Raw genomic sequence first — 23,975 nt, 5'->3', positions numbered from 1 at the left:
TGCATCGTTTCGCGAAGGTAAGCGCGAGCGCGAAAGATGAGAGAAAAATACGTGCGTGCGTCTCGGGCGAGCGTGGATCGCGGAGAGAAAAAGAAAAAAGGAAACTGTATAAGAAACGCTTCCGGATGCGGACACTCTAATCTCGATCAATTCTCGCGGCTAGATAACGAACGTAAGAGCTCTGACGTTCGTGTGCACGCTGAGAAGCCGATTCGAGAGATTGCTATGGAAATCCTGGCTTCTTTCGCTGCCAGTGTGATTCAGCTGACGGGACGAATTGAGTTACTGAAAGAGGAATAAGGTTTTCCTTTTAGGGAAGGAGGAAGGAGGGTAGAGAAATTAGAATTAATTTTCTTCGTTAAAATTTCTTGCAGTGAGATGAGATTGTAGTTTGAGGTGGTGAAGTGTAATTAAAATAACAAATTGGCGACGTTCTAGATTAAGGGATTGGAAACGTTGAATAAAAATTTTTCTAGAGCAGCGAGACGAAAATCTCGTCGAGTACACCAGTGTTTCCCAATCTAGAAGTGTGACCTACAACAGAGAGGAGCCTAGAAGCTTATCAACTGAGTATATTTACCTTCCATCGTCTCAAGTATACCACTCACTTGGCTTAACAAGTCCCTGCGTTTAAATTTGCATTCAAGAAAAAGCGTTCATGGTCGTCGAGATTTAAAAGAGGTTTAAATCTCCTCGCTCCTGTTGCATCGAATGTTAATTAACGAGAGTGTATATCGACGCTGCTCTCCGTCGCTTCGGAAGAAATTGAGAATATAGAAAGTAACCGAGGGAGAAGAATCGACGCACTGTTGCGGCTGGGAACTATAGTCGGGCTGTGAAGCAGAGGTAGGAAACTTGTCTTTTGTCAGCAGCATTTCGAGTTCAATGTTCTCGAATACCATCATCGCGCGGTATAGGTTTCGGTTCATAATTCATGCTATACCTCGGCTCGTGGAACACCATTATTATTGTTATTTTCATTGGATACACTCTAAACAACACTTACGCATTAATAATCGTAGTCTTCTATTATTACATGATAAACCTAAATCGATTATATAATCGCTATAGTTAATTATAATTTGCTCTAATCTAGCAGGCAAACTAGAAATTACTACCTGCAAGGGAAGTCATTTACGAGTTAATCAAATAATTAAGCACTCGAAGGGAAGGCTTGATTTCGTCAACTGTTCAAGTTGAACTACTATTATAATTTTTTGCTTTAAATACTTTCACAGTAATGGGAGATTCCTAACCAAATTTTGAAGGAAATCGGAACGATTCATTCGAGCTGATATCGAAAGATTTCCACGCGACATCGGTACCACGCGCTGGATATCTTCCGGCGCGAACGTTATGCTTCTCGTTTATCAACTGCCTTTTGTGATACGCGATCTGCTATATTCGCAACGGTGTCATCGAAGCGAGTTGTCGTCGCTATAATACGAGAACGCTTCTGAGAAAACGGATGCGGCGCTAATATTTCTCAGCCACGTGTAACACGCAACGCGATCGCTCGAAAAATCGTCGACTCGACGACATTGTTTCCAGATCCACGACAGAGACGTTTCCAGTTCGAAAAGACTACCGGTACAATCAATCCTGACGCTTCGTTCATCGTAAAGTCAGTAAAGTGAATTAAACTACACTTCCGTCGATTTTTATAATTATTTTCAACGGATGCAAACTTTGTTGACTCATACATATCTTCTACTATTACACGATAAATCTAAATCGATTATGTAACGTTATAAAAATTAGCGAACCGAAGTTCAATTTACTTTATGAATTTACATGCGTTCATTTCGAGGAATAAAAAGAAAGATCAACGTTCGAAGCCAACGCCAGCCGTACGTGGACTCCGTTTCCGATCGCCGTAAAGGAAACGCGTCTCTTGTATTCATTAACGTTTCGAGAAGACTCCGTTGGGCCCGCTGATGAGTTTTTAGGATGTGCGCAAACTCGATGAATAATTCACAAGCGTGACCAGCGCAGGTGAAGAGGTCAGCAATCAAGGGTCATTCGCGCGCATAATGCGACCGTTTATACATTCGATCTCGAAACAGTATCAACCGAATACATACGATGCATTTTAGTTCCAACGGTTCTAATCGACTGTATATATAAGAAAAAAAGCCTTTTCTCTACAATTATACCTCGCAGCTCCAAAAGTTTAACCAAATCACAGTCTCTGAAAAGCAATCGCGATCCGTCGATTCCTCTAGAGTCTAGACGATCTGCTTGCAACAACCGCGAGTACCGGCAATTTCTGCTGGACAGTTTCGTGGGTGAAATTAAAACGTGAAAGCGGCTCGTCCTTTTTGTTTTTATCAAAGTCGGTGCTCCGTCCGCGCGGCAGGTCGGTAAATTACGTCGAAAGCTGCAGGTAAAAGAGTACACACCGCGAACAGATGCTAACACGCGGCTCGGTTTACGTACGGGTTATCGAACGTACATATTTATGAGAGCAACCTGTGCCATCACTTTCGTCGATATTTCACGGACGCTTCCCGAACATTTCACGAAACGCGAACCGCGGCTATTGAAAAGGTTATTTCGCGTAACATCGCGCATTAACTAATTTATGGGTGGCGAGAGGGGCAATTACTCGAATGTCGTTCGTTATCGTTTGACGTTTATTGCGAGTTGGTCGACTGCTTTTCGAGAAAAGGCGCGGGACGAGAGGGAAATCGTGAGTCGATGGTGTGTGTATGGTGCGGCAGGTTGAGGGGACAATGTGACGTGAAGTGGAGATGAAAGATGTTTTATCGTATAACTTCCCATTTTTATATACTTTTCCTACCGATTTAGAGGCAAAAGCCCTCTTATGCCGTGAAAAATTGGAGGCATGGCGTGGAGACACGATGTGGCGTGAACCCGAGGTGGAAGAAGATTTATTAGGACAGTGGATATCAAGTAGAAATACTCTGGAGTGATTAGGAAAATTTAATTTGCGTCCTTCCTTTTCTATAAATTCTCTTTCCTACTGATTTAGAAGCTCAAATCCTTTAAGGCGTCAAATATCGAGGACCTGGTGTAAGGAAGCTCAATGTAGCATGAATTAAAAATAGGAGCTTTATTAGAATAACAGGTACGAGCACTTTGGAGTGATTTAGAAAATTTAATTTGTGTTCTTTTAAATTTTATATACGTATCAATATCTGTAATGTGAGGTATGGATAAAGTAGGTTGCTGTGGTAAATGAAAAGGTTGACTCGAATTAATTATGATCCGAATAATTTGGTTGAAAGTGTGCGTGCAAAATAATGACATTGAGGTGGAGACGTGTACTTACATGACACGAAGACATGAAGATAATAAATTGCGAAGCGGTGAGTATGTTGTATAATTAGCAAGAATGTACAGCGAGAATTGCGATTACTGGTGTTAGAAACAGCCCTCGAGGGATTAGAAAAAGGGCTTGGACAGCTTGAGGCGTCGAGAGAATGTAACTCCACGCGACAACGAATACATTTTAAAAAATCCTTTTTTAATTCGGTGTTTCTATAACTCACTAGCTTAGAAATGGCCTGCTCGAGCACCTTAGAAGCTACATAACAAACTTCAGCAACATCACTTATCTACGAGACTGAACTGTCGTTAAACCAAATCGATTAGAACAGAAACCTCCGATAAGCAATACAGAGAGCTCTAATTGTTGAATCGTGTCGCGTGTCTGTCCAAAGAATCACAAGTTGTAGCTATTATCTATCGAGGCAGATAATCCGAACAATTAAGGAACCCGAGTCTTAAAAACTGAATATCGAAGTTGCGCGTGGAAAATAGAAATATTCGATACACAAAATTATTCAACTTGCCACGCAATACCTTGCCTCGTAAAAGATGATGGAACGCGTGCTCCTAAGACACTGTCCTTCATTTCCATTATTCTATCAATAAAAAATGTTATTCATTATTTATATTTACCTACGCATACTAACTCTAAGATTCCAACAAGTAGCGTACTAAAGTCAGTGCAACCTTCAATTCAACAACGAAAATTATTAGTTAACGTCAGTTAACTAACGTTTGAATAATACCTAGTATCTACTATGTCTTCTAAAATCTCTCATTTCTACTTTTTCTTACAACTATCTATCCATACAACCTTCTAAGTTCGAAGAGCCAATCAGCAATAGTCAACCCACACCTTCGAGCAAATTTTCAAGAAAACCAGATGGGATGTCCGAGTCCCAAGGACCCAGATCCATCCAGAAATCGCGGTACCGCGGATCTAGCTGGGACCTAGAGGATTTTCGCGAGGCACGTCGAGGAACGCGCGATTCGCAGATGCGTTTCTCGTCCAGATGTATCCACGTCCGTCGAGATACGCGCGCATTACCCGCACACACGTGCGCCACGGTGTGTAGGTCCACCTGAGCGAGCACGGAGGAGAAGGTGTCTCACATGGGTGCCTCTGTTCCCTGCAACACGAGTCCCACAGATGGGGGAGACATCCGGGCAGCTGACGTTCAAATGAAACTGACTGACTGACTTCGGCTTAACCGACTCCACATCCTCCTTCGATTAAGGAGAACTACGTCCGGAGAAGTTGGAGAACGGAGGATGGGGACTTTATATATTCCATCAAATTGTTTTCCCTGCCTCTAGAACCCGCCCCCTCTGGCCCCCTCGTCACGGCGTACCCGCTCCTTTGTCTCACCCTCTATCGTCCTCGACCCGAAGAAACGATCGAAGAGAGTTTAAAATTAGCGAAGGGAAGAACCAAGAGATAATTCCCGAAGAGCTACCGCTTAAACGTGGAATCAAGCACGAATTCACATGCATATTTATTCACCGGAGTCCTTCCGATAGGGAGGAAAAGATCTCGATGATTCTTGGAAGATCGCCGGCGGATCGGTAGATGGAATCTCTCCTTTTCGGGAACCGTGCCCGTACGAGGATGGAGCGGAATTTAAACGTGTCAGGGCGTGAGAAGCGCGTAGAAAGTGAATCGTGAGAAGTAAGCGTGACGAGTCGTGGAAATACTACTAGGCTCTCTGTTATTTTCGTCTGGAACAAATGGAGCGATGCCATCTGTATAGGCAATTTTGCGTTTGGGACGATCCGTCTGGAGGGGATCTAAAATAAAGGTCGTGCTGCGATTTTATCTGTGAGATGATCGTTCGGGGAGGAAAGTACTTTGTGTCTTCCTACAAAAGTTGAAATATTTCTCTCGAGTGGAGATTGACTAATGCGAAATTAAACATGTTACTCGACCAAGTCCTCTTCAGGGAAACTTGTAAATTGTTGTAAAGCCTGATGTGATATTACCTTCGAAATGATCTTCCCATGAAAAATACAATGTTCTACGTTTGGTAAAGATTTCTGGGAAAGTTTGGGAAACTTCTAAATTGTTGTAAAGTAACAGGGTAATTTTAATTTCCGTGCTTCCTTTTCGTTCAAAAATTATTCCTCTCCCCTCGAGTGGATCCCATCCTTGTATCACCTTGATCGCTCGAAGAGAATTCCTCGGGTCCAAGGGGATCGTCTTTGATCCCAGGAGGTATCGAGTTTTCGCGCATAGCTTCCACGAAATCGAGGAGGAATTTAAATGTGCCAGAATCACGGAGACCGAGGATGATTTATCAAGGAAGGTTTCCATCGATCTCTCGCAGCCGAGACTGTCAAAATGTGCTGGTATCAGCACGGCCTCGATAAGATTGCGTGATATACGCAGAGGCATGCAAACTTGCCACGCAATACCTCGCCTCGTACTAATTCAATCGACGAATCGTAAAAGATGATGGAAAGCGTGCTCCTAAGACGCTGTCCTCCATTTCCTATTATTCTATCAATAACAAAGGTTACTTATTATTCGTATTTGCCTATCTATACTAAATCTAAGATCCTAACAGGTGGGATACTAAAATAAGCGTAGCCTTCAAGATAAACTCGACAATCTTCTAAATTTCAGCACAACTCTCTCGAGTCTCTAATCTCCGAAAGAAGATCTTCGTTATTTCCCATTTACTCAAACAGCCCAATTCAAAGATCTCAACAAGTAACGCAACAAACGAAGGGATTCGTATATCGTCTCCCGCTCTCGAAGTTAAACAAACGATACAGACTTCAATTTAAGGCCCGACAACAACAAGATCCCGAACCTCCAAAAAAATCCCCGCTAAAAACTCAGATTTCTTTCAAAAATTTTGGATCGAAACAACCGGACCACTCCCCCCCCTAATATCGGTCCCATGGTCGACTAGTCGTAGTCATCGAGCGTTTGGTCGATACCGTTCGGTAGAATCGAAATTTCGGTTAATCGTGGCGGTGGTAGCGTGGCGGTTGCACGGCCTGGAGAGGCACGCATGCACGCACGCACGCACGCACGGTGGTACGGGCGAGGGGACAGACCGACAGAGATAAAGAGCACTTCCGGAGGTGCACGGGGAGACCAAGGTCCGCGTATCTGTTGCTGCTGGCAAGGAGAGGCAAGAGAACCCGCGGGAGAGTCACACCTGAGTGCCCACGCTTCCTCTTATCCGTTCCCTCCCCTTCTCTCCCTTGTTCTCCAGTTGTCTCTCCCTGGCTCTCCCTTCTCCGTTCCTCGCGTTGTCGCTTTATCGAAGCCCTCCTCGGGCCCTCTTCGTCGTTTCATGGGCTGCTCCCCGTCGCTGGGGTACCACTATCTCTCTTTTTTTTTCTCTCTTTTTTTTTTTAACTCTCCTTCCTCCTGCGCTCGGTCTCCCCTTGTTCGCGCAAATGCCGCGCTCTATCTCGTTCTACTCGGCTCGGTATCCTGGCGCGCGTTGCGTACCTGGTACGTTGAAATTGGTCACCGTGAACGCGGGATCAGCTGAGAAACCGAGGGAATTTGGTTTTCGTGGCGAGGGAGGGGCACGCGTCTGCGCAGATGCTCGAAAACGGTTTGATATCGGCACCGACGAACAGACTGGGAGTTGCTAGCGAATTTTCGCGTGCTCGGCAGTTGATGCGTGCCGAACAGTTTCGGTGTTTGCAGGAAGCACGCGCAGATGGAGTCTCGTTTCTCGATGATGCCGAAGGACCTAGGAAACGACGGAAACTTGGTATCTTGGTCGGAGACATTTGCTTGGGGCACTCCACAAGGGTTTTCGTCTTGGTTCTGTACTGGATATTCGATTGTTCGTGTCCTTTTGTAAGCATATATCCTTGGGTACGGATCGTAAGTTTCTCTCTCGCAGATTTATATCAGCATAACCATCTTGTAGTGCACTATGTCGATCGATTGACACGTATATTTCATCGCGAAGAATTCCAGTCATTTTTCTCAGCTGTATCAAGCCTGAGAAGAATATATCCAACTTCAAGAAGTCCTTCGTCTCATTGTTGTGGAACCATTGAAATCTCTACCACCTTGTATTTAACATATTTTCGATGCTTCTCACGGTTAGGAAAACAGTGAAAATCAGAGTTCTTGTAAACGACGAAACTTGTACATTCATCTCGCTGAATAATTTTGGCAATTTCGAATCGAACATCGAGAAGGGGACCTCGAAGACCTGCATTGTATTTTGAAGAAAAGAAAGTGGCGCATTGCTGACATGTAGTGGACACAATGTGTGCACCACCTGCGACATACACCGGCCTCTAACTGTTCTCTCTCTCTCTCTCTCTCTCTCGCGAGCCATCTTGAAAAATCATCCATTTTTTCATCAATCACGATTAAATTTTCAACGATGCTAATAACGATTAAATTTGTTCCGTGAAATTCCGAATAAATATGTCTAAATCTCGCAGAGAAATATTCTCGCGACGTCTCTCCAATGTTCCTAGAGAGAATTTGTGAATTCGAGTTCCTAATCTGCGAGCAATCGAGACATCGTTAGCTTTTCGAGGGATCCCTTCGAGATGCGCCGCGCGTCGCAGTCTCGACAAGGAAACCGGCACAAAGGAGACACGAAACTCGGTGAAATTCGCGTTACGTATCACATAGCGATGAATCGAACGCGTCTTCGAAAGGTAACGACTGGGCGTGCAGGTGTACGATGCAACGAGAATGATCGACTATTACTCGATTAGACGCATTTCACGCATTTATTTACACGCAAGACTACCCGGCGGCGCACGTAAGCTCGAACCGTGGATTTTCTCGGATTTCGTAACCCAGCTCTCTCGTTTAATTGCTTAAAATCGAGGAAACGTCGAGGTACACTTTAAAATAGGCGAGTTCCAGTGCAACCGGATAACCGAGCTGAATCTTCTAAACGATTTCTCCAGAATACCAAATACCTTCACTGTCGTTAATGATCTCTAGTAATTTACGCAAGTATGTGACAAAGAGCGTAGACAAATCAAAGTTGAATGCGATTTGTTTGCGTTGGTCTGAAGACGAGAAAATGCAAACGCAAAGCCGATGAAACGAAAGAATCACGGAGATGGGACAGCCCAGGGAATGGTCGGGATGGGGCTTAATCGGATGAAGAGATCGACAAACTGGACGTCCTCTTCAGCTTTAGAAGCTTCGACTTGTGCGGCACAAAAACGTGCAGTATGTGGGAACTAAATTCGTTACTTTATTCCACGTTCACTGCTGGAAACTATGTTTCTCGATATAAACAATAAATGGACAAACTGCACTGGAGGAGAAGTATGGCGAACGAATCACTCGTGAATATTAAAAAATGGCGAATAGGTAATGGCGTGGTTTCAGAGACGTCAAATTTGAGATGTAAAGTCTCATTCCAAGTGAATAACTAAAGAGTTTAGAAACCTATTCGTGAGCTAATGCTACGTTAAGACTCGAATATAAGACTTGAGAGGGCTCGATAATTCGATAAATTAAAAATAAACAAGATCTGTCGCCGCTGTGGTCGTCTCTGGAGAGCAAAGGGGTAACACCTCGAGCGTTTCCAAGGCCGAAGCGACCTGAGCAGTGGAACAAATGGCCAGGAAGGACGAAATAATCGCGGGAAGCAGGGCTCTTTCGAGAAGGTTTTTTTTTCCCCCCGTTGGAGGAGGAGAGCAGGGGCGAAAGACAACGGGGGTAGACGGAGAAGAGAGAAGAGATGCCGGAGAAGCAATGCTAATTCCTAGCTTGGAGTTGGGAGACTCCGAGAGGTTTCCCACCTTCTACGGTTTCCCTCTTCTAGACAGCACGACGGCCACTCGTCCGTCATCCACTGGGGATGATAATCATTTCGTTTGCGATACCTCGTCCGGTCAATTGACGAACGTCAGTCCTTTTCTGTCGACTACGCCGCGACCAGCAGCGGTCGCGTCGATTCATAAACGATCGATAATAATCGACGAGGGCCGCGCGATGCAAGGTGACTCGTCCGATCGAACGCGACCATCAAGAGGAATTCCAACGATTCGATGCTGGAAGATTTGTCAGCGATTATTTCTTTCGATAATCCGATTCGTTTTCGAGAATACTGTGAGTCAGGAAATGATTGCCACACGTTGGCAGTGAACGAAAAGAAACTGATAATGAAAAAAAAAAACGAAACGATTCTGTGGGATATTTAGGTCGTAAAACGATCGACGTTAGAGAAAGTTAACAATAAGACTGCGGATGTTTATGCATTTTTGGCGAATGAACGTGTGGGAATTGTTTTAGGATTTCTATCGATTCGAAAATATATAAAATACATGTTACACTGTTTTGATGACGAGACATGCTTTTTTTTAAATCTCAATTCTTTATACAGATCTGTACAAATTTGAATCCAATACAATTTTTCGAGTCGTATGCACGAATTGAAAACGATAATTTTTAATTATTAAACCCTGGATACTTTTCAATTGTTACAGTCCACTTTTTCTGTAGATGGCGTTTTATTGAATCTCGCGCAAATTGTTGATAACGCGAGTACCGCGAACTCGAACGCGTTATCTGTCTTGTAACGTTAGGACGTAATATCAAACGAAATCGATGACAAGATAATGAACGCAGACAATATGACGTTCGGTGGTGAATATAAATCGTCTCTGATTATGAGTCAGAATGTCGCGTGCATGCGGCTTTGTTCATAACACTTCTCGAAATATTGAACAACCTGGAAGATTTGTTGAAACATCGCGACATCTGTTGGGAAACGAGCAAAACGATGAAAAACTTGACTGATAAATATGTTACCTATAACGTTTCTCGACTTTTAAGCGAGGTACGACGAGAAAGAAGTTAATCGATGCCGGTGGTATCATTAATAAACGTGTAACGACAATAATAATCGAAAATATATAATATAAATATAAGTATGTACTTATATTACAGTCAGTCCCATAAGTATTTGTACCCTCCGTGAAGAATATTTTTTTTTTTAAATCGTACGACTCAATTAACTTCGAAACGCATCACGAGTTTCTGAATGTATGAATTCGTTATTCGCGTGAATATCGCCCAAACTTCACAAACAGATTCATTCGTTACGAAATCGAGATACGCTCCGTTACTGTCGATGCGATTCGTAATTTCCTCCGTGCCTATTTCTGGATTGGAAATATATAATTTTATATAGTCTGATTAACGTCGCATTATTGAGAACTTACGTACTACCATCTCGGCTCGTTCTCCGGATAACACAGCGGTTCTCCATTCTCACGAATTGCTACAATTTGTCACGAGTTCTCTTATCTACGGAACGAAGAAAACATTCGGCCCAAATATTCCATTTGAAAACAATGCGAATTATCAGCGAAGTCGCTATCCTACGAAATTTAATTTCCGAAGGCTTGGAACGCTCATATTTCGATCCACGTCATTTCCGTGGTTCTTGCTCGACGAGGATCCGATTCCATCGATGGCGAACGGAATAGCGCTGGCAACAGAATCGCTAGAAAGTCGAAATTCCTCGTCGCGACGGTCGAGAACCTCTATCTGTTGTTCAGCAGTTGTCATTTCGCGGCTAGTAGTCGCGAGTTACGACGGCAATACGGGAAATGCTACACTCATCCACCCTGGCCAGGCAGAACGACCCGTTACATCGTGTGCTCTTACTGCTATTCTCTCTTCTGCGTCAATGGTCAATCGTGGAAAAAGAAAATCCAGCCCGTACGGCAGTAATTTTTATGAATTAACCGACAACTAATAGCGTGCATCCGCTGCCAATGCAGTGGACGATAAACAGCATCTTCGGCTTGATTTCTCTTTCCAGAAATCTCTTTGAAGCTATTACTGTAATTAGTACTCGAAAAGGCTTCTACTGACAAATGAAAAAAAAAATCCTCTCTTACAACGATCTCGAAGCACGCTATTAAAATTCTACTTTCTCGTTTGTTTTACGTCTAAATTACGTTTCTTAACGATCCTCCCACAACTATCACTCCCATTTACAACTTCCAACAGCACGTGCGATACGCCTGAAGAGATTAACGCGTCGAAGCAATTCCGATCGACCTGATCAATCACTCCTAATACTCGCTGAAAACGAAGACCACTCCAGATAGAGGATGGCCGACTCGAGAACGTAGACTCAACAACAATACAGCGTTTTCGCAACTTTTCGAGCGCGTTCAAGTGCCCCAGGGGCTTCGTTATCGTCGACTTTAAAAACTCCGCGTTATCTTAATGCGCACGCCACGCGGGTAGATACGTATTCGTTTCGTGAGATCTGCCCGACGGTTTAGAGGTTCGCGTTGAGGCACGTGATGACCGGAAGTTGTCGATACCGTAACGTTCGGGTACCAGCCAACCGGAAGTATGTTCCACGTGTATCGTGTGCTACAGAGAGGCCCCCACGTGGAGGTGGGGGTCAGAGGAGACTCGTCTGCACGGTGACTTTCTTAACGAAACAACTCAATAAATCGATCACGTAAAAGAAACGTATGCGCAATGTTTTTTTCGCATATGCGCGACGAGTTATTAAAGGACCAGCAGCTCGGCGACGATTAATTTTCACGAAGTACAAGCCTACTTTGCAACCATAGCCCCTCGAGGGGACGTGACTGACACGAAGCGCGCGGTTTCGCCATCTTCGAGGAAGAAACTGATTAGCAGGGTGAACCGAGGGTGAACAGGGTGAGGTAGAGGTGCGAATGAATCGAGGAAGCTGAAACTAACGGAAGATGTAGGGGTAGATATTTTTGTAACCATGAATCGATCTCCTCGGGGTGGAAAAGACAAGCGAAGACATTCTGTTCTACAATTTTGAATTACTTTTATTTCAAGGCATTGCGTATGTTTTTGAAACGATTTCAGTCGCAAGCTATCGACACGTTGGTCTCGGGACGAGAAGAAGATATCGATTCGATTAGAAATTGGGTTCCCAAGGTCAGGATGATCGCGACCCGATCTCCGTTTCCCAATGAGAAAGCCCAATAAAGAGCCCGGCGCGGCGATCACGATCTCACCGCATCTAAAATCACCCGGCGGTCCTCGTGATTGTATTAATTCACTTGACAGAATACAGAATACGGGACGCAAAGTGTATACAGATGCGGGAGCGACCGTGTGGATGTGGATGTATTGTCTTCTCGGCTCCTTTCTCGCATTAGCATAAGAATTCAGCGTGTACCTGACGCGCGTATCAATGGTCGTCCCGGTGAATCAAGACTTAAATCTTGCACCATGATCACCACCGACAGTCGAATGTTGAAATATCGTCATCAACGATTGAAACCTGGGACACGTTGACCCGCGAGAGAGCGGGAAGAACAGCCAGCGCCTGGACGAGCGTTTCAGAGAAGAGGAACCCTGTCGCAACGCCATAGAAAACGACCACGACCTCGACAGGGATTCCCCAGACTAGATAAAGGTAAAGAAAATCCACCACAGAGTCGACATCTTCCAGTATCTTCAAATCACCTCTTTTCCGTTCGATAAATTAATCTATCCATGCTTGTATCATATGTATTTGTTTATTTATTATCGAAACCTCTTGTACGCTTATAATGAATCAGAGAGTGCCCTGACAGTTTCTGAAGAGAGCTACCGGGAAGTCTACCTTCCAACCCTCGAAAGCTTCAACTATTCTCGTCACCCTAATGAAAAAAAAATTGTTTTGCTATCCCAGGTAGGTCTGTGACACTTCGGAAGGGTCATTCCGCGTATTAGGTTACCTTATGAATAACAATCGAATCTTTCGTCCGTCGGAGCGTCCGCGCACAGTTATGAAGATAAATTCGCTCCGAAGACGCAGCGACCGAACCAAGACGTTCATCATCCTAACGGGAATCACGTAGGATCACGATAAATTAAAACAGCGAGCGGAATACTTCCAGACGAGGATCAACAAATTTCTCTGCTCGCGGATCTTTACATCTCAGCTTTCGAACCGAGGCGCGGACTATCGACGGATAGTATTAACAAGAGTGAATTTCACAAGTCTTATAAAGATATCTAAGCTACGATCAATTATCGATGTCAACCGAGACTTTCATGCCCTTCGAGCAAGATACTCGTTTAGAGCATTCGAGGATGAACAATGTATATAAAAACCGAAGTCGCATAATCGACTAAATACGCGGAAAGGCCGCAGGTGCTTCATCTTGCGGTTCCCTCGTTCTATCTTCCGAATCGATTTCGCGCCCCCACGGCCTCGCGCCTCTCCCAATATGTTCGCCACCTCTTCCTCGGGAAGTCGTGCAAGTGCAGGGGACGAAAGGCTCGAGAGAGGCTCCCCGCCGACGAGGAAGATTAAAAACGCGCGTGTCCAAGGCTGGACGGATGCGCGACGCGGTCCCAACTGGAAAGGATCGCCATCCAGTGGCTCCAGTCCCGAGAACAGAAATTGTTACGTGCCCGCTCGCGCCCGTCGTGATTCGAATGCTCATGCGTATCGACCGCGGTCATCCGGAGAGAATAGGAGACGAGAGGAGAGACACCGGGAGAGTAACCCGATGGCGTGGTCTCAGCCACAGCTTTCTTCGACAAGGCTTCGCGGTACTTAGGTATAAATTGTTTTCGATGGACTGGAGATGCTTTCGTATTATTTATAATATCGAAGAACATTTTAGCTACCTCGATACTCGAGATGAAGAGACTAATTAGCGACACGATGTGGTAAGAGGAATGTTTTAGGGAAGCTGAGAACCTGATGCATCATGGATCAGAGACGAATTTGCATTAAATGTAGCGATCCCTAAACCCGAGGAGTCCATCTAGTTTTATGTAGAAGGCTGATCGTCCGATCCTAAACTAAGTTTTCTAACGAAGAAGGGCTTTGATATTCAAGATAGAGAGACTAATTAACGCCACGATATGGTGAAAGGCTTTAGCAAAGCTGAGAACCTGATGCATCATGGATTAGAAACGAATTTGTCATGAAAGTAGCCATCCCTAAACCTGAGGATCCTAAGCCAAGTGTTCTAACGAAGATTCTCCGTCGAAGAAGGACAGAACTTGAAATCCATGTGAAAAGAGAGCAGACGCATGTCAAAGGCAATTGTCCAGTCCACGCGGAAGCGGAGCCGCCTGCTCGCGAGCATCTATCCCTCGCTCGCCTCTCACTCGCAGAACACGTACACCTCGTGTCCCCGTACACGTTCCTCAGGCTGGCTCTCTTGTGCGTCGGTATTTTGGTACCGGTGTGTCTATGTGCCAGTTACTCCGCTCTTGGCTCGCGGCTGTGCAACCATCCAAATTATCGAGCCAGGGCGGAGGAGACGCACCGATGCTTTCGCGACGCACATTCCAATCGTCCTCGCGGTTCGATGCGATTTCCAGGTGAAAAGCTTCGTCTTGGCGGTTCTGTGGGAGGACTGATTCGATGGTTCCTTACGTGGTTTGAATAGAGGATGTTCTGGACGCAACGATAACACGATGGACCTTCTCGGACCTGTGAAATTGAAGAGTAGCAACTAGTTTTCGTGTGTTTTACAAGGCATTTGAGTTCTTCCTTAAAATGTCGTTGTGTAACAGAAGAGCTTCTCCTATTTTTAGACTGCTGAGCCTAGTTGAGTCTTCTTTTAACCTTCTAATAATTAGTTCTTTGGAACAGCGATGCTGCTCGTAGAGATGGTTTCTTCTATTGAGTTTCGTGATCGAAGGACTAGCCTGATGTTTTTTTACGTGTCTCGAATCGAAGATATCCTAACCAATCTGATGACACGATTAACTGACCCAAACGTAGCGAGCCTTCATTTCTGACGCTTCCGAGACGGTGACCTATAAACCCGAAGAATGACAATCGCTCTCCGAGTAATCAATTTCAGCCATGGTGTGTTTTGTGACAGGAATCTCGTTTCGTACTTATTGTTAGATACCGAGGCAAAGACGTCGCCTCTTTCAGGCATTCCATGATCCACTGTACTTCAAAGAAGTAGCAGTCGAGAACCGACATCGTCCAACCAGTAACGTCTCGTTGATATTTCGGTTGGTTCGATGTGGATGGCCAAACAGGGATATTGATCAAAGGATGGAATCCTTCTATAGGGTTTGATGAACGAAGGTCACGTTCGATGTTTCTTTACGTGTTCTGAATCCAGGATGCCTTATCCTAAGTTCAGCTAGAATGATGACACAACGAGTTGACCCAAATGCGGTGATCCTACTTTCTTGACGCTTCCATAACGCTGATCGACGAACCTGGAGGATGGCCAGTTCTCTAGATAAAGTGGGAGAATTTTTAGCTTATTTCTTCTTTCTTCGTTCTTCCGCTTTCAAAAATTGCCGCGCCACACTTAAACACAAAACGTATCGAAGACTACGTCTTCTAACGTAAGAGTCAGAGAAATCGATCCCCCGCTAAAGTTTAATGATCGATGACACTATTCAGTGTTTCCCTACGTGCATTGAATCAAGGATGCCGTAGCAATGACTTAAAGCATTCAGCCTATTTCCTGACGCTTCTTATACCATGACTCACGAATCTGAAGAACGTATATGATCGATATACGTCGCGGAAGCTCGTCGAATTTGAGAGCTGTCGATTAAGCTCATCCCGAAACAGCGTTACGTAAGTCGCCATTCCTAGGATAACGTTCCTATACGTGTCTCGAATCGATGAATTTTTAGCCAACCTGGTGGCACTAGTTACCAGTCCGAAGTGTGGTAGCTATTTTTGGAGAATTTTTACTTTTCTTTTCCTCGTAGGTTACCGAAGCGAACACGTAAATACTTTCTTCAATGATTTCTTGAGTCACTACTCTCTGGAGAATGTATGTCGCTCGGAAGATGTCATCCAGCTACCATAAAATAATTACAGTTAATCTAATTCCCGCTGTTCAAGAAAGTCGAGTCTCGAACATTTGTGGAAAATTCAACATTAGACTCGATCTCTTTTCGACGATCGACAACCTCTCTCAATCGCCACGTATCGGAGCAAGGTCGATCGAGGAAAAAAACACCTTCCATTGCTTGGAAGCGAGTTCACGCTTGCTAATTACGTTTACAGCGAGTATCGCTCGAGATCTATTTTAAGCGAGCGTATCTCGGGTAACGTTACAGCCGGATAAGAGCGTTGAATACCGACGAGAGGATTCCGATTCTCGAGTACTAGTCTCCTGTTGGAGTTTGACGCAACACCAACAGAATTTTACTTTGGAAAGCGTAGATACATTTAGCGAAGAGGTCTGAGGCCTCGAAACCTACAATCTGTTAGATCCTAAGACAACTAAACAGAATCGAGTAACTATTCCCATCTTCCTAGCTCCCTCTAATCTTCTCCAGTGTGAAGGGCGTCTTCTCCCGCGCTATTGCTTCCTACAATTTTAATACGACACCGTCGGATGGCTAATCCATCGACGTTTCGTTTTGATTGATCCCCAAACAGGTAAGGCACCTCTGCGAACGCGACCAGCATTGCGCGTGGGTAGGTCCGCCGAATATGGACGCGGCTCGAAGATGAACGTAGCCGATGGGACTGCTTAGCGAATAAGGACGTGACGTACTTATATCCCTGCGTATAAGGAAAACGGATTTGCTGTTAATAGTCAATATGCATTAGAGAAACAATGAGCGGATCTTGATGCCGCACACGATGACCGCAGAGGATGTTGGTCGCGATCAGCGTTCGCGCGGACGCCTTCTCGAAACTTTTAACGACCCGAACGTTCGCCAGGACGACTCATCGTGTCTTCTTGGTAAAATTATCTTTGGGGGATTTCCTTGTAAACAACGGGAAACTTGGACGGAATTTAGATTTAACGATCAGAGTTCTCGAAAAATGGTTAATGCTCGGTTCTTCGGCACCGGTATGAATTTTGTATGGCGTAGGATGGTTAATAAATGGGCTAACACTGACAAAAATTGTTTTGCTATCCTAGAAAGGACGGGTTTTGCACCGCGTATTTTTATGTGCAGCTCCTCGCGGCTGTTCGAGTGATAAAACCTGAGCTGACTGACTGACAACACCTCGAACGCATCCAGCGAAGAGACGAAAACCGATTCGGTGTTGCAAGTCGCACCCGTTTCGCGTAAAATCACCGGTGAAATCTCACGCGACTCGTTTACCAATTGGAAGATCTGCCAAGCAGGGCGAGTCGAACGAATTCGATTCGACCTTATCGCCATGCGTTCCGCCTTAGTAGCGCGCACACGCGCGACCGTATCAGCTTGAAGATATGGGTTGGGCTTTGCATACGTGTACGAACACGATTACGATACCTTCGAGGAGCCAAAAGAAAAATGAAGAGAACGACAGCCCGAAGCACAGGAAGAGAACTTCGAGGAATAAGAGATGTGCCAGAAGTAGACGGAGGAAGACTTCAAAGTAGAAGGAGGTGAGAAGTAAGACGATTGGATTGACATTTCAGCCAGTAGATGGCGAATCTTTCTGATAGATCCCTATGGGATCATAAGAAAAGGTGGAGATGTATGCGAGAGATCTAAACATCCACGAATCGTAAACCAATGACAATAAATCAATCGATCGATCACTCCTGTGGGAGGCAGCATCCGAGAAAGAGTTGGTAATACAGAACAGACGGTCGGTAAGTCAGGTCGCTCTGATTAGCTACTGCTGGGATCAGAATCCAAGTTGGTCGCAGCTGTCTAAATTACCAGCCTTGCCGACCAAGCGTTCTACTTTACCGAGTGTTCCCTACAGAGTACTCTATATTATGTAACATCTAATTCTCCCTTCAAGGGAGTAATTCTACGAGTCCCAAAATTACAATACAGTCTGGAAAACAAAAAGACGTGAGACACGACAGGGAACAGAGAATCCAAGGGTTCTATTCCTAGCCAGAGAGAAAATAACGCGAAAAGGGTCAGTTCTAGTAGTGGGGAGACGTGAAAGAGGGAACGAAGGAAGACGACAAGGTGGAAGAGCGGAGAAAGGAGAGAATGGTGACGAGATGTATTCGAATGCTTCGCACGATTCGCTACGAAATCTCGGATTCTATTAACGGAGAAATTATAACGGATTGACGGACGCAGGAATGGATGCACGGACTGATGGACGTAGCCGCCTCCTGTCCCGAGAAAAGATTTCTCTTGAATCGTAAATACCGATCGGACGCCGACGCGATATCCACCGCCTCTCGTCGCTTTACCGGTCGGGTTCCATGTTGCATGTTAAAGTACTTCCCGGTGCACTCGCAAATTGTACTGCAGACCGATGCCGCGGTTTATGCAACCTGGATAGGGAACACGTCCGTGTGCGACGTCTCGATTTAGAAGAAAGCACCGCCTGTGACGAGTTAAACGATTGAGCGACACCGCCATCGATGCGTGCATCTTCGAGGAAAATTTCCCATAACAATACAAACGGTAGTTCATTCTTTAAGGGTAATACTTCGCAAAAGTATTGCTTATCTCGTTGAGTTATGCTGTGTATACGTTATACTTATCAAACGAAAATGGTAAAATATAAGTTTCATGTATATCTAAACGTGGCATGCACATATTATACTGTTACAGATAAAAATTTTAATTTGAATGTAAATCGATAATTTAAAAGCTGAAAAAACCTTTTGCAAAGAATGAAAAGTAAAAATCGATTATTAAGTATTATGTTTGAACGTCTAAATCGTGCAGTTCAAACTTTTAAAGAAACATATACAGTGAGATTTTGTAATCTTACACGCTTGATTATTGAAAATATTAAAATATTTTATTGCGTTCTTTTTGTGCATAATGTGATTGTTATTTAAAAGTGGAGGACTCGCCGTTCGCTGCGTCCCTCGGGATACCTGCGATCTGCGACTCGTTCCCACCCTCTCCATTCTCCAATGTCCTCCGTTCTGCAATCTCTTCATTCTCCTCTTCCTCATTGCGTTTATTCCCTGTAATAATTCACGATGTATTAAAAATTTACAATGGAATTATTCGAACTTGAGTATCGATTGTTCATCTTTTTCCTCAAGGTAAACCTTATCGATGATTTCAAAGAAAAACCTGAAAAACGCGAGGACTCGACAAACACTTCACGTTGATGTGTCAAACATGAGATAAGCAATTTGGCATGTTAAATTATCGTAAGTCTAAGGGCAGGCTCCCCTTTGTTATAAAATGAGAACTACCTAGGGTACGTAAAAGTTTAAACTCGTGTTTCTAATACTTTCCCCGTTATGTTCGCCTTGAAAACAAATATTTTTCATCTAAAAATTATATAATATTTTCTAAGTAAACTACCTTTTTGCTTCCACCACTTTTGTTAATATTTTAAACATCGTTAAATCACATTTTATTTCTATGCTCTAGGTTTAGAGAATCATGTGCTTTGTTAACCGTGAATCAATTTTGGGAGCAGCTGCTTTCCGTGAAACTACGTAGAAATAATTAAAAAATTAATCTTTCCAAAACGTTTCGGCGTTAAATTAAACAGCATCTAACAAATCCTTACGCAAGATATGATTGTGCAACGTTCGACTATCACAACCCAGTCACAGGAGAATCTTGGCAATAGATTTTGTTACCGCTATTGAAAATTCGCTCGAAAGATGATAAATGTCCAGTTTGCGAAGTAAAAATAAGTATCGCTGCGCGATGTGCGAGACAAAAACTACGAGACTCCTAAGAAGTTGTCGAAATATTTACGATCACAGACTCTGCGATGTAGAAGGTACGAATATAACTCGGCCAATAATTGTACGAATTTGATTCAATTAAATCCGAGTTTATCTGCGTTTTTATTTTCAGCAATTGCTACAGTTTACAAGCATCCAGATGTTACAAAGATTTGCGAATACATTAAAGACAAATTTTACTTCGCCACGTTGGCCAATGACCGAAAAAATCCAAGAAGTAACTCGAGCATTCATTTCTTTACCATCGACGACGAACTGATTTACAACAATTTTTACAGCGACTTTGGCCCTTTGAATATCGCTTGCCTATACAAGTGAGAACTGATCACATGCTCGTTTAAAATAAATAATTTAATGTACTGCTTGATCTTGCACTTTGTGCAAGTAAAGCTTACTTAGGTTCGACGATTTTTAAAAGTAATTTGCCAACAGATACTGTTCCAAGGTAAACAAAAAACTTCAAAGTCCGGCGCACAAGGACAGACAAATTGTGCATTACACTTCGCAACGAGATCACAAAAGAGCCAATTCCGCTTATTTGGTAGCTTCTTATGCCGTCTTGTACCTAAATAAAAGCCCGAGGGAAGCTTACAACGCTCTCTTCATGGGAGGCGACGTACCGATAAAACCGTTTCAAGATGCATCTATGGGGACTTCCATCTATACTATCCATATATTAGGTGAAGACAACCCCGCAAAATGAAACGTATTCTTTTCAATGAAAGAATATCTTTTCTTCGAAGAATGCACGACAAAGATAACAAATAATAAGCAGACGCGTCCTTTTATCCCCGTTTGGGGAGACAGATTGTCTGAACGCGCTTCAGAAAGCAGGCAGCTACGGTTTCTTCAATTTCAACGACTTTGATCTGGTCGAATACGAGAAGTACGAGGACATGCGAAACGGTGACTTGAACTGGATGGTGCCCCAAAAATTCCTAGGCTTCGTTGGTCCCAGCACCGAACCTGGGACCCCTTACAATCCTCCAGAGTGTTACATCGATTATTTCTTAAAAAACGGAGTCACCGCTGTCGTCAGACTAAATAAAAAGACTTACGATGCGTCCAGGTATGTATGCAAAATTTACAAGACTTGTGGAAGGTCTACGATTCTAGGTTCGACATACTCTAACACGAATAAACACTGTCGACGCTCGAGTGCAAGGAGTTAAAGTAACCCTTTGCTCTACCGTTCCTCTATTACACCTGATACAAATTTTACAGATTCACCAAAGCTGGCATCACGCATTACGAAATGTTCATGCCAGACGGTACCGTTCCACCCAGAAGAGTTTTGAATCAATTTCTCTCGCTCAGCGAAAACACCACCGGACCGATAGCAGTTCATTGCAAAGTAATATCAATCCCTACTTTTTTACGAGACTCGTGTGTTTACCTGCTGTACATTTATTTTATTTTCTATTTACAATCGTCCCAGGCTGGTCTCGGAAGAACAGGTTCCCTAATTGCGGCATACTTGATAAAACATTACAAAATGACGGCCAGAGAAGCTATTGCTTGGATAAGAATTTGCCGACCCGGTTCTGTTATCGGGCACCAACAAACGTGGTTGGAGAACATTGAAAAGAATTTGCTCCACGCAGGCAGACAGTACAAGTAATTGAAATTTTTGCGTGAAATCGACCTTAACATTATCTAGAACGTTTTTATATTGCTAACAGTTAGCAATATAAAAAAATATTGAAAGTAAAATTCATATTATAATATTTAAAGTGAAATCAATTCTTATTTAGTTTTAATTTTTTTAGCTTCGTTTGCAAAGATTTTATTTTGCATAAAGATAATAATAATATTTAAATTTATTTTATACACTTACTTTGTTTATGGTTTCCTAACCATGAGTTTATGTTACAGATTGAAGTACTATGGCGATGACAACGTGATACTTCGCCACAAATTGGGAATATACTCGGTAGCAGATAAACTTGAAAGAAGAATGCGCGGTTCTTCTGATAATGGATGTACAGGTAAATGTTTCTACCAGCACCTGAAAAATTTAAACAATACAACTGTAGGAAGGACTGAAGGAAAATCGTCCTGGCTAGGGAAATTTATTTTGTTGTTCTTAAAAATCGGCCCTTCTACTATTAAGATATTCAAGATTAAAAGGTGTTAGGTGATTAATAGACTGCGGATCTTTATGCATTTATAGAAAATTTGAATGTGCAAGAAACTACAAAATGCAAACAATATGCAAGAATATAAAAAAGATTGAAAGTAAAGTTCATGTTGTAACATTTTCAGAATAAAATATATTTCTATTTAGGTTCAATTTTTTATAGGGACGTTCGCGAATATTTTATTTTCCATAAAGATCCGCAGTCTAGTGATTAATAACAACAGCAACTGTAACAAAAGCTCTTCGAAATCTAGAATTCACCAAATTAGAAAAAGTATATTTGATCGAAATATTGAATGAAAATACTTTTGAATAATTTCAGAATCCAACAAGGACGAGAATCGGCCGTTGGAGAAAACGAACAAGACGAAATTCACGAGAATTTTAGGTATATTCGATTCCAATATTTTCACGCCTTTATATTCACGAAAATTTATTCGATCCATAAATGACGTCCACTTTTATAAAGAAATGCAGACGAAGGGATCGAAATAATTGCAAACGGGATAATTATTACGAGTGATTGTTAATTAACCATAGATTCGTAACAATACTTCGCAATAATGCATTCTTTTAAAACCGAGAGCTACTTTATCATGAAATATTGCATAATTATGCGAAAATTCTAGCAAAATGTTAACGTTAGTTGTAGTTGCATCAAGGTCGAATCGGTCTCATACAATATTTCATATATTCATATCGAAAAGCTATTGATCATCAATTATTATGCATACATACACATCATACAGCAGGCACACATCAAATTTGTCATTCTGGAAATGTCTTGAAGGTCATTTTTCACAAGAAATTGGGAAATTATAATGATGCTGCGACGTCCCATCTTCTCCTTTACATTTTTCAACCGACAGTGTTGCGCGGTCAATCCGGCACGCTGCGCGCGCATCCTAGTTCGAGTCTGATTTGATCATTGAACGTAAAGTTTTTTATTTTTCAATAACTTTTTACACAAAAGGAAGAGTAAAAATGAAAGAATAAAATATAGACATTTTTTAGAACCCATAGCTCAAACTCAAGAGACTTCTATTTATAAAATATTAATGTTCTTAATTGCGCATGAATATGGGACTACTTGGCAGACATCTTTAGTCCGCGCAGAGGCAGTACGACGCAGCATCCAATATCGATAAATAGTTCTCCGGTCAATAGTAATTTACTTTAAATACAAGGATTTCTAATTAATCAAACAGAAATCTAAGCAGAACGACTAGTCGTATGTTACGTACAATATGTGTAATCGTGTCAAATGAGGCAGTTTTCTACGAATAAAATATTTTATTCGATGAAATGAACTGTCGCGCCAAAGTCAGTGTTACTTCAAAATCGCGCATGCGCGTCCAATATGGCTAAAGGTGCAGTACCGTAACTACAGAAATTGATGCGGGTTCCTAATTCATTTATACTTTTATTATTTTCTGGGGCGATTAAGGGCGCCAATTTTATGGTCGTATTAAATATTTTACTGGCACGTAAAACAGTGCGTATGCGCGAGTTGGAACGAGCCAATGAACGAATTTGCACGTTTAAAAGCAATCGTAATTTAAGTCGCGACGTGTCTCCTCGTTTTATGTGATTCTTTAAATTGGTTTCTGCGTTAATTCCGCTCGCAATGAAATATCAAACGAGTAAGTTATCAGACAACCCATTAGAAAATTCTCAATGTTCGTTACCTGCGTTGATCAATCGACTGTTTTGCTTCTCGAACCCTGTGTTTTATTTCATTTATCATGAAAATAATCCCCCGTTGCATTTCCTTGCAGGAAAATTAAGGAACATCAGAGCAACGGAGAATTCTGAACGCGAATCGCAGAAATATAAGGACAACGATCCACGAGCCATGACACAAGGAGACAGGTTAAACGAAATTAAAATGAACAGGTACAAACTGTCGCGGAGCATCGAACCACAGCAAAGTTACATCGCCCGTGGACTCGACAGTTTAAGAAGCCCTCGCAAAAGGAAATAAAAGAGGTAAACCATA

The 23,975-nt window shown here is 43.0% G+C and overlaps 1 protein-coding gene and 1 long non-coding RNA gene across 2 annotated transcripts; one reads left to right on the top strand and one right to left on the bottom strand.

Annotated features, from left to right (window-relative positions):
• Positions 1-23,965, top strand: LOC128881035 (dual specificity protein phosphatase CDC14A-like). Its single transcript, XM_054131683.1, has 11 exons — positions 1-846; positions 19,174-19,334; positions 19,511-19,871; positions 19,949-20,150; positions 20,269-20,516; positions 20,644-20,905; positions 21,061-21,190; positions 21,275-21,453; positions 21,712-21,824; positions 22,299-22,364; positions 23,755-23,965. Exons 3-11 carry the CDS (start codon positions 19,757-19,759, stop codon positions 23,958-23,960), a joined length of 1,521 nt encoding a protein of 506 aa, XP_053987658.1. The 5' UTR covers positions 1-846; positions 19,174-19,334; positions 19,511-19,756; the 3' UTR covers positions 23,961-23,965.
• LOC128881041 (uncharacterized) lies at positions 19,007-22,827 on the bottom strand. Its single transcript, XR_008457972.1, has 3 exons — positions 22,715-22,827; positions 21,674-21,844; positions 19,007-19,092 (listed from the first exon to the last, which is right to left on the bottom strand). It is a non-coding gene; the product is annotated as an uncharacterized LOC128881041 (long non-coding RNA).
• Positions 23,966-23,975: the final 10 nt, after the last annotated feature.

Source organism: Hylaeus volcanicus, chromosome 8, assembly GCF_026283585.1.
Source record: "Hylaeus volcanicus isolate JK05 chromosome 8, UHH_iyHylVolc1.0_haploid, whole genome shotgun sequence".
NCBI classification, from domain to species: domain Eukaryota; kingdom Metazoa; phylum Arthropoda; class Insecta; order Hymenoptera; family Colletidae; genus Hylaeus; species Hylaeus volcanicus.
Note: the sequence above shows the minus strand (reverse complement) of the source record. Positions and strands in the feature narration are given on the sequence as shown.

What these genes read in the sequence shown, in the direction of transcription:
- LOC128881035 (XM_054131683.1), top strand. Translation starts at nt 19,757, where the DNA reads ATGTCCAGTTTGCGAAGTAAAAATAAGTATCGCTGCGCGATGTGCGAG. An exon ending in AATATCGCTTGCCTATACAA is followed by an intron (nt 20,151 to 20,268) that starts GTGAGAACTGAT and finishes ATTTGCCAACAG; the next exon opens with ATACTGTTCCAAGGTAAACA. An exon ending in CGATAGCAGTTCATTGCAAA is followed by an intron (nt 21,191 to 21,274) that starts GTAATATCAATC and finishes CAATCGTCCCAG; the next exon opens with GCTGGTCTCGGAAGAACAGG.